This window comes from Grammomys surdaster, unplaced genomic scaffold (assembly GCF_004785775.1).
Source record: "Grammomys surdaster isolate TR1022 unplaced genomic scaffold, NIH_TR_1.0 270, whole genome shotgun sequence".
Classification (NCBI taxonomy): Eukaryota; Metazoa; Chordata; class Mammalia; order Rodentia; family Muridae; genus Grammomys; species Grammomys surdaster.
The window spans coordinates 833,319-843,251 of NW_021604711.1; the positions used below are offsets into that span (position 1 = coordinate 833,319).

General features: G+C 43.1%; 1 protein-coding gene across 4 annotated transcripts in view; it reads left to right on the plus strand.

Annotated features, from left to right (window-relative positions):
* The first annotated feature begins 2,080 nt into the window (after positions 1 to 2,080).
* Positions 2,081 to 9,933, plus strand: part of Prpsap2 (phosphoribosyl pyrophosphate synthetase associated protein 2) — a 32,682-nt gene continuing 24,829 nt past the window's right edge. The window contains exons 1-4 of one of the 4 annotated variants that reach the window (XM_028776478.1): positions 2,085 to 2,219; positions 6,969 to 7,064; positions 7,303 to 7,453; positions 8,348 to 8,400. In XM_028776478.1, coding sequence (XP_028632311.1) covers positions 7,335 to 7,453; positions 8,348 to 8,400 — 172 coding nt within the window. In that variant the 5' untranslated portion in view covers positions 2,085 to 2,219; positions 6,969 to 7,064; positions 7,303 to 7,334. Of the gene's footprint in view, positions 2,220 to 6,968; positions 7,065 to 7,302; positions 7,454 to 8,347; positions 8,401 to 9,933 lie in introns of all 4 variants that reach the window. The other 3 variants (XM_028776477.1, XM_028776479.1, XM_028776480.1) reach the window with 3 other exon arrangements.

Sequence of the window (9,933 nt, forward strand, 5' to 3'; positions counted from 1 at the left end):
CACATGAACACACACACACACGAACACACATACATACAAACAAACAAACAAAAAACTGAGCTTTCGTCGTAAGAAGAATAAGAGGTAGTTTCTTCTGGAGAGCCATTTGAGTGACCATGGCCCAGGAACTTAGATTTGGGTTTCTCTAAATTCTGAGTTCCAATGTAGAAATGGGTTCATGAACTTTTTTAAAACAATTTTACAGAACAAAGAAAGTTATTAAGTGAAATTCAAAATGCATTGTTGGGTGCATCCGAGAGATGGGTACACTAAAAGAAGAGGGTGCATCAGAGAGGTGGGCACAGAGAGATGGAGGAGGCTTCTCTTAACTTAGCAACCACTCCTCCCACCAATCCAAAAGCTTGGAATGCCATCAGATAGGTTAATAGATTCCAAAAGGTTTGTTTCTATTAGTCACAAGATGTTGGCTCCAATACAGAAATGGGCAAGAAATGGCTGTTCTGGAAGGCCAGAACTAACCCAAGAAAAAGTTCTGAACCTGCAATATCCCAATCTCCCCCCACAGGCCTGAAACTCTAATCAGTCAGCCAGACACAACTTCTTTTCAGTTTTCATGCACACTTCCCATGAATTCTAGCTACCCATATGCCCTCTTATGAATTCTAACCATCCTCAGCCTTCTGATAATTAATTCTAAGCATCTGTGCACCTTCCAATAAATGTCTGCATGTCTCATTTGTGAACTGGAAGTGCAGTGGATGAGAGCCCTTAAGTGTACACATGGAGTAAGGCACTGTAGGTGGCGCCTGTCCATTGCTTTGTCATTGGAAGCTGAGTTCCCACAGCAATTAAATGGAGATAAGTCTTACCCCATTTCTGAAAGTCACTGTTAATATATATTAATATAATATATAAATATGTAACAAATGCCTTGATACCTGGCATGTGCTACATGTTTGTTATGTTATAAATAGTAAGGGATCACCATATTTCAAGGTATAAAGAATTCAGCAATGGGGCTGGGCGGTGGTGGTGCACGCCTTTAATCCCAGCACTTGGGAGGCAGAGGCAGGTGGATTTCTGAGTTCGAGGCCAAACTGGTCTACAGAGTGAGTTCCAGGACAGCCAGGGCTACACAGAGAAACCCTGTCTCGAAAAACCAAAGGGAAAAAAAAAAAAGAATTCAGCAATGATATATCAACAGCAACCAATTTGCTAGGAATGATGGCCACACTTTTAATCCTAACACTTAAGAGGCAGAGACAGATGGATCTCTGTGAGTTCCAGGTCACCCAGAGCTACAATTTTTTTGTTTGTTTGTTTTGTTTTGAGACAGAGTTTCTCTGTGTAGACCTGACTGTCCTGGAACTCACTCTGTAGACCAGGCTGGCCTTGAACTCAGAAATCTGCCTGCCTCTGCCTCCCAAGTCCTGGGATTAAAGGGTTGCGCCACCACCTCCTGGCTGAAATTTTTTAAAAAACAATTTTTAATTATTTGTATCTATTTATGTTTATGTGTGGGTATATGCTGTGAGTGCAGGTGCCTGAGGAGGCCAGAGACATCAGATCCCCGTTGGAGCTAGAATTATAGGCAGTTGTGAGGTGCCTTACATTGGTTCTGGGAACCAAAGTCAGCTCCTCCGGAAAAACAGTATATACTCTATATACTCTTCAGCACCAAAAAGAAGGAAGGGACAACAAAGCGAGTAATTATATGATATCTGCGGATCGACTGGATGCCAAGAACCATGCTGAGAGGTTCGCAGATTTCTCACTCCTTCCAACCCCAGGAGATGGGGGTACTGCTGTCATCTCTTTCTCAGAAGAGGAAATCGGGCTAAAGAGCTGACTTGCTCAAACTTGCAGGACAGTAAAGACTTGAACCCAGCCAGAACCTATGGATTTCAACCACACTTCTGAACACGCTCACTCTAATTCTCCCCTCTTCCCCTTACATCGAGTCTGACCACACCCACACAATATTCTTGCACCCACTCTGGCGGGGCCACGCCCACAGCCTAAATACACCGCCTTCTCTTACCTCCCCCACTTCTGCCCCGCCCCTCTCCCCGACCACGCCCCTCGGCGGCCTCGCCCACTCCAGTCAGTTGCCCTCAGGCCCCGCCCCCGGCCTCGCAGTCTCTGAGGGCTTTCTCGCGCTTGGAGACGCCATTTTGCTGTAAGACGCGGTGCGGAGCTCTGAGCTCTCTTCCTTCGGCAGCCGAGGCTGCGGCGGGCCGGGCTGGGGTCGGGACCAGGTAGGCGGGCGGGAGCCGCGGCGGGCGGGCGGCGGACCCCGCGAGCCCGCGCGGTGCTGGGCGGGAGCCGTGGCCCTTGTTGCTCCGGGGCGAGCCCGGGGCCCCGTGTTCGGCTCCACCGGCCTTAGAGGATGATTGGGCTCCATTCAGACGGAGGAGAAGCGGCATAAGAAACTCTGCACGAAAATCTTTTCCTCAATCTGTTACATTGTTGATAAAGATTTATTATTCTTATTTTGATATTGGCACAATTTGGGTGTTTAGCTTTTGTGAGGGATCCGAAAATACTGAACCTAGTAGCTTTGAGGCCTGAGGAAGTGTGAGTTCTGATGTTTTATGATTTCTTTTTTTTTTTGTTTTTTTCTTATGGTGCTGGGGTCGAATGCATGGTGAAGCAATGCGAGCGGCCTGCCATTGACCCATCTCATGCCCTAGTGCTTAACAATTTAAATGCACAAATAAAAATGACGCATGCTACTGAGCCCCACTATAGGAAACCTTTCTTGTCCTTTAACTGCTGTGATTTGTATCATTATTACCCAATTTTTGCAGAGATATGCACATTATATTTATTAGCTACTCTGAGGTTTAACACATAGCCAGTGTTTCTGCTCTTAAATAATCTTGCAGTTTGTGGAGCTTGGTGGCACACCCCTTAATCCCAGAGGCTGGTGGAAGGATCTTGAATTCAAGGCTGACCAGCATGGTCTGCATAGGGAGTTCCGGGCAAACAGGGCTACAAAGTCTTTTTTTTTTTTTTTGCATTTACCATTATTGACCATATAGCTCTATACTTGGAATTAACTCCAAGAATTGACAACACCAAAACATAGTTCTGTATTCTTTTTTTTTCTTTTTTTTTAATTCTTTTTTTTGGGGGGGTTGTTTGTTTGTTTTTGTTTTTGTTTTTTTTTTGAGACAGGGTTTCTCTGTATAGTCCTGGCTGTCCTGGAACTCACTCGGTAGACCAGGCAGGCCTCGAACTCAGAAATCTGCCTGCTTCTGCCTCCCAAGTGCTGGGATTAAAGGCGTGCGCCACCACCGCCCGGCTTCTGTATTCTTTCTTTGGCGTTTAATATGTATTTTTTTTCTGAATAAGGTATGTTTGCAATAGACATTTCAAAATCTGGGTATTTGTCTGATTCTATTGACTGTAGTTCATTGGGTTGCCAAGTCATGTTCTATGTGACTGAGAGTGCAACCTATTGTATGCAAGGAACTTACGAATCAGACTTCGATAGGCATTCTGTCCTTTAGGGGCCACTGTTGTGAGGAGGAGGTTGAGGAGAAGCTTTTACCTAGTATGACTTTGTTAATAAGTCTGGAAAGTAATGAGAAACCTGTTTTCCTATTAAAACTGCTTCCCCAGATGTGGGCTGGTTAAGAGTACTAGTTGTTCAAGACTGGGTGAGTTCCAGCACCCACCCACATGTCAGCCTAAAACCACCTCTAATGCCAGACCCACAGGATCTAACACCCTCTTCTGGTCTCCAAGAGTACCAGGCGCACGAGGTGTGCAGACAAAACACCCATACACATTAAATGAATAAAATTAAAACAGTTAATTCTCCAAATTTAAAATAGTTTTAGGTCCATTTCCTGCTTCTCCTAAGTTGCCACAAAAAAAAAAAAAAAAACCCTCAAAACTCTCAGAACATCATTAGCCATAAGGAAGCAAAATGCCAGTAACCACAGAATATGGAAGGGTAATGTAGTTTTAGCTCTGCCCTGCAGTTTCTCAATTATTTTATTTTATTTTATTTTATTTTATTTTGGAGATGGGAGTTTCTCTGTGTAACAGCCCTGGCTATCTTGGAACTCTGTAGAGGCCAGGATGGCCTCAAATTCACAGAGATTTGCCTGCCTCTGCCTCCCAACCTCTGGGATTAAAGGTATCCACCATGGCCAGACCTCAACTTTTATTTTGTACTTTTTAATCTATTTGTTCTTAATTAATTAACTAATTTGTATATTTATTGGTTTTCTAAGGCAGGGTTTCTCTATGTAAACCTGGCTGTCCTGGAACTTGCCTTGTAGACCAGACTGGCCTCTCCACCTGCCTCTGCCTCCCAAGTGGTAGGATTAAAGGTGCCAGCACCACCTGCCTGTACTTTTTATTTTTAGTGTTGGTGATTAAACCCAGGCCTGCAGCACAAAGCACCCAGTTTTCACTAAGGTACACTTCTAATCCATATCATCAAGGCCAGCTTTTTTCCCATGCTGGTGCTGGAGTTGGAGCCCCAGCCCTGTGCGTGATAGGCAAACGCTCTCCCATTCAGGCAGATTTTTCAGGAGTGAGTTAATGAAAGCAACTCCTGTATCCTTTTTGCTAACAAATGACTTTCAATTCTGTTTTTGCGAACTGTTGTACCTGAAGTGAGGCTTTGTTCAGCATACACTAGTTGAGCCTGTGCTGCCTGGACCTTCCATTTTGGTGGAGAAGCTGTTTCTAAGCCTCTGTCTTCGTTGTCTGGGAGATATACATGTCTAGGCTGTGGCTCAGGCCTGTTGTGATGTAAGCCCACAGCTATCTTCTAGCCATCTTTAGAAGGGATGGTTACACAGTGGATGCTTTAGAGAGGAAACAGCACAAACTGTGTGGCTTCATAATTTCTAGTATGAGTGCTGAAATACAATGGTAGTAAACCCATCTAAAACAAGTAATCTTCAGTGTGCAGACCTCTCCACTCATAGGACCTGACAGGTTGTCTCATTGAGAGAGATGAATGTGATTTTTTCTTCAAAAGGTCTTGAGAGTCTCTGGAAAAGATGTGTTTTCACCCATGCATAAATAATTTTCATAGTCTAGAGTAAGTTTAGGTTAACACAAAAGCAATTACAGCACATGGCGGGAGAGTGGAAACTGTCTCTGTACTCTCCATTTCACAGGGAAACTTTGTGCTAATGAACACCACCAGCTAGTGATTCTTAGTCTGATAAATAGCACATTGGAGTGGGAGGCTGGTCTTGGTGGTACATGTATACCTTTAATTTCAGTATTTGGGAGGCAGGTGGGTATCTGAATCTGAAGCCAGCCTTGTCTTCAGAGTGATTTCTAGGCCTTCCAGGGCTACATAGAGAGTCCCTGTCTCAAAAAAACAAAAATACTGTTGGAATTTCTAAGTGGGAGGGAAAGTGAAACTAGAGGCAGCTCTTAGAGGTGAATAGCTGGTGAGTTGGGCAGTCATAGTGATCTGATGCCCTTTCTAGGTGCATGCCTGCCTGCTTCTGTTAAAGGGTGGGCATGCATTAGGATTTGGCATGGAATCCAGTCTTTGGAAGGACTAGGCTTGACTGAGTAGTATCTGTGGACTCCTTCCTGGTCCACAGCCACTTTTCACAGTGTGCACCAGTGGACTCCTTACCAACGTTAGTTGGTTGGCCATGCAGACATTTGTTTGTGACTTATTAGTTTCAAAAAAATTGCCCCGTAGCCTGTATTGGAACCTTGGGCTTCCCATTTAGACTATCCCTTAAAGGCTGCTCTGCTACAAATGTGCTCTCCTAGCCTGGTGGGGGAACTGCACCTAGCTACCTAGGACCAGGTGATCCCACTGTATGTGTGCATGAAGCCTGTCTTAGATGATGATCCACTGACCACAGCACAGCCACACTGGGAAAGTTGAGGCAGCAGTTAGGAAGAATAGAATAGCTTGTCCCTTAACTCAGGTTGTTTGAACAAGCAACTTACAGATAGTTACAGTGATACTTTTTTGAGCTAGAAACATTGAATGTGGTTTTTTTTTTTTTTTTTTTTTTTATAGAGTTCAGTGTCTGAATGTGTGGGAAAGGCCTGAAGCAGTATGTTTGTAAAGTGAAAGAACCCTGATTGCCAGAGGAGGAGTCCTGGAAGAGCCAGGGTGAGGCTGGCAAATTCAGCCTTAGCAGTGGTGTCTCAGGTTTTACTAGTAAGATGTATTTTTTGGAGGCATAACAAATATTTTAGTTTTCATTAAAAAAACAAAACAAAACATAGCCAAATCAGCCTCCCGAGAGCTAGCCAAGCTGAGTAAACACAGTGAGGACAGAAGGATGTGTGTACTTGGATAGTCACATATTCCACCCAATCTAGCACTCTCCCTGTGAGAGGAGGATTCTTAGCCCAGAGAGGCCAGGCCGTACTCGTTTGTCCCTTGAGGACCACTTCCTCCCAAGGTTATCATCTAGTCAGCCTTGTCCCAGTTGAGGGGAAGGAATATAACAAGTTGAATTTTTTTTAACCTTTTTTTTTTTTTTAAAGATTTATTCATTTTATGTATGTGAGTACACTGTCGCTGTCTTCAGACACACCAGAAGAGGCCATCAAATCTCATTACAAATGATTGTGAGCCACCTTATGGTTGCTGGGAATTGAACTCAGGGCCTCTGGAAGACCAGACGGTGCTCTTAATCACTGAGTCATCTCTCTAGTCCGAAATTTGTATTTATGTTTTTGTTTTGTTTTGTTTTGTTTTGAGACAGGGTCTCTACTGTAGTTCTGGCTATCCTAGATCAGGCTGGCCTTGAACTCATAGAGATCCTCCTGCCTCTGTCTCCTGAGTACTAGGATTAAAGGTGTGCCCTGACCAGGTGCTCTAAAAAGCACAGAGCCACCTCCAGCACTGACAAGATGTATTACCCAGAGCAGCTGTAGGGTGGGGGTGTGGGGAGCAGGCGTCACAGAAGAATCTGGGCCATTTATTCTTTGTTTAAGGATCATCTAGTCCATGTCCTTGCTAATGGCTCTGCCATTTTTCTGTGTTAATCCAGGAGGAGTTTTGTTGTCAGAGAATAACAGGAGGTTGTCCATAATTGACTTTAAACAGCAAACAGTAAAACACTGAGCTCTTCAGCTCCACCTTTCTTGTAAGTTTATTATTTATTTCCAGTGAGTATGAAAAGTAATGAAGTTGTGTGGTGCCATTTGCAATCTCAAAACCCAAGGGTTGTACTTGCCCATACTATCTCTCCCTTAAGATAAGAGCCGCCGTTATGGTGGCAACTATTTGCCTTTTGCTGATGTTATTTTTAAAAAAAAAAAAACAAAATGTGCTTGGGTATATTTTATATATGTTGGTCCTTTATCTATAATCTTTTCTTCTAGGCTCTAAGAATTGGAAAACCAAGAAGGTTTTGATGTTTTGTGTGGCGCCTCCTGAATTAGAAACCAAGATGAACATAACCAAAGGAGGCCTCGTGTTGTTTTCAGCAAATTCCAATTCATCATGTATGGAGCTTTCAAAGAAAATTGCTGAGTGAGTTCCAGTTTTACCATTCAAATCCATAGTCAATATGTATGGTATTTAAGTATGATAATCAAACTAGCAGTGTTTATCAAGATCAAAAATAGGTATAGCTAACCTGCATGTCATCTGAATATACTCAGTGCTACAATGTGTGAGTAACCACAACTCCCAGGAGTGTGGTGGGCACAACTGCAGATAAATTATTGGAGTCTAGCAAACAGGGATAGGCAGTATATGAGGATGGTTTACAGCTTTTAGTTTAGTGTAATTTTAAGAAACTAAACACATACCAAGTCCCTACGGTGCATAAAAGCTTGGTATGAATATTGTGAGTTAACAGTGAGCAGGCCAGTCAAAAGCTTTCTTTTCATGTAATTGACATTTTAGTGTGGGAGCTAGAAAGAAGCAAGCTAAGATAACCAGCTAGGTGGTTTTAGATGGTAACATGCCAGGAAGAAGGCAGTGAGTGCATAAGGATGAGTCTAATGGTCTGTCCTAGCTCAGGTGCTCAGGCACCTTGAAACCAAGGGATATCTAAGAACGGAGAGACTCAAATAAGCCATCTAATGAAGGCTGGGGCAGAGTCAACCCCTCTCTGCAGAGGGAGCAACAGGTTACAAGGTCTGTTAATGTGGTAGGGAGGTTGTGCCCGTAGGGAGCGTGGGCAGTAGAACACGGAGTACTAGGAAGATGGCCTGTGAAGCAGGAGAGACAGATTGCAAAGGCCTTGGGTGGTCATGGGGTGGGGGTCCAGGTAGGCAACAAACAGATATGGTATAATATTTACTTTATTTCATAATTAGAATGACTTTTATCTTTGTCAACTTATAAGTCATCTTTAATAGTAAAGATGTTGGGTCTATTCTGTTGCCTTCTCAGCTTTTCCCCCTTTCTCTTCTCTAGGCGGCTGGGGGTGGAGATGGGCAAAGTGCAGGTTTACCAGGAACCTAACAGAGGTGAGCTTCCTTGGACATATGTATTGTGGATCTTCTTGCAGAATGTGGTGTAATGGGTCATCCAGTTATCCTTGACTGTCAGACAGATTCAGTCATCAGTTCTGAAAGCAGGAAGTCAGGCAGGCAAGGTGAAGGAGTGTGGTTTTCAGTCCTTACTAATACCGAATAGAAATCACATGGTGCAAGTCACATGTAGAGCTTTGGTTGATGATTCTTGGGTCTCATTCAGTAAATACTGCATACGTTTAACTAGCTCCTCAGCTTACCTGTTGGTTGAGATCATTTTGCTGTAGGTAACATAAGTCCTGTGTTTACACTTTTAGTCTGTAGGTATACGGGCATGCCCAGGACTACATACACACCCATGCTCGCATGTGCTGCAATATTGCACCCAGGACCTCATGCATGCTACCTACTGAGCTGTACCTCCAACCCCAGCTGATTATTCTTTATTTCCTCTAAGGCCACAGGTTAATTCCTTAAAATGTTGCTAGGAAATAGTTGTAAGAAAGTGTGATTTAATCTTTGGTGCTTCTTTAGAGTGGTGGGTATTCTTCGTGAAATTATTCTAGCAGGGGTAGTTGCGGCTTATATGGACATGAGAATCTTACTCTTTATTCTTGGGCACTAATGCATGGGATAATCTCTGTACTTGACGTCTTTTGACAGAGTAGGTACTCAGTAAGCACGCATTCATCCTGTCCTTTCACTACAGGAATTTGTCTAGTAGTTAAACCTTAAAAAGCTGTTTCTCTTAGTTTTCCTAAGATGGTTGCTACAGGGCAAAGTGTATTTGAAATCTGGGGAGGTTCTTTTCAGGGACATTGGATGAGGGAGAGCTCTGGGAGGAGTTGGGCTCTGCACAGGCTTGTTCACTCCCAGGCTCCAGAGTAATGGATGGAAAGTCATTTGTTTATTGCAGAGGAAGTAACTTCTATATTCATTACTGTTTGTAGATACTGAAAACCTGGGTCAGGGATAGATTCAAGGTCCCATGAGTAGCAGTACCAGGATTTAAATCCAAATCTCTTGTCTCTAAAGCTCATTTGTAGCATCACACCTCATTCCTTTGTAAGCACATTATTTTTTTTTTTTCTGATGACTTTGTTAGTTTAGAATCAATGCCTTACAACATAGCCCAAGCTGGCCTTGAACTCAGAAGGTAACCCAGGTTATCCTCAAACTTGAAATCCTCTTGCCTTAATCTCCTGAATGCTGGTATTAAAGTGGCCATCACCACAGAGCACTAAAGCATTCTACCACTGAGCTACATCTCTGGCAAACGTTTTTAATGAAAACTTTCAAACATATGAACTAATTGAAAGAATAGTACCATGACTGGCTGTATTGATGTCTACCATATAGGTTTGGTGTTTTGCTATCTAAATGTTGACATCCATACACAATCCCTAGATACCAGGCCACATCTCTGACATACAAGTTCTTGCACATAAATAGAATACTTTAGTCACATTTCAAGAAATTAGCTATAATTATGATTTTTGAAAGCTTTTTTTTTTTTTTTTTTTTTTT